We start from the raw sequence: 635 nt of genomic DNA, 5'->3' as shown, positions 1-635 counted from the left end.
CAAGTCCCCTCTCACCGGGTGCCTCACGCCCAGTCACTGTCCTCAGAGGAGGAGGAAACCTGAAGGTCTTCATACAAGACGCTCACAGCGACACGGGGACAGCGTCCCTCAGAATTTCTTAAGACGTGAGGGCTCTGAACAGGAGAGGCTGGCTTCTCAGGAGGGTGGGATGAGGGAACCGTCACGAACCGGGAGCTCCACCAGCTGTTGTCCAATCTCCTGAAGACCATTCTGAGGGGCTGGCCGGGACCAGGGCTGGGTGACAGATGGCGGGACACGGTGCAGGTCTGGAGAGTATGGGGGAGCGGTCTGCTGTGTGCAGGCTGCTGGTCAGTGCAGGGCAGCTGGGATGGCATTCTCCTGATCCCTTGTAGTGACACTGCTGGCCCAAGTCCAGTTGCACTTGGCAGAGGCTGAGGAGTCGGCAGAGACCCCAGTTTCGGCCTATGAATGCTCTTCTGTGGAGTCTGGAACGAGCCGAGCCTTGGTTTCTTTGGGGGGTTCTGGCAATTGTGGATGGGGATCTGGGCAGATCTCTTGACTGATGTCCTGATGCTGAGACTAGAATGACCCAGGCTGTGGGTGGCAGGAGGTGAGAAGTGCTGTGACATCTCATCAGGACACTTGGCCTGTGC

At 58.6% G+C, this 635-nt stretch overlaps 1 protein-coding gene across 1 annotated transcript; it reads right to left on the bottom strand.

Moving 5' to 3' along the window:
- Nucleotides 1–23: 23 nt before the first annotated feature.
- Nucleotides 24–561, bottom strand: LOC110595157 (putative protein FAM90A10P; the record flags this gene model as incomplete). The annotated part of the gene is made up of 2 exons (XM_021709792.1): nucleotides 24–255; nucleotides 433–561. Coding segments are annotated over 2 exons (361 nt in total), but the record flags the coding sequence as incomplete, so codon positions are not given.
- Between the last annotated feature and the right edge of the window lie 74 nt (nucleotides 562–635).

Source organism: Carlito syrichta, unplaced genomic scaffold (assembly GCF_000164805.1).
Source record: "Carlito syrichta isolate Samal-C Ts95f unplaced genomic scaffold, Tarsius_syrichta-2.0.1 Scaffold286548, whole genome shotgun sequence".
NCBI classification, from domain to species: Eukaryota; Metazoa; Chordata; class Mammalia; order Primates; family Tarsiidae; genus Carlito; species Carlito syrichta.
This window is presented reverse-complemented; position numbering and strand designations above follow the sequence as displayed.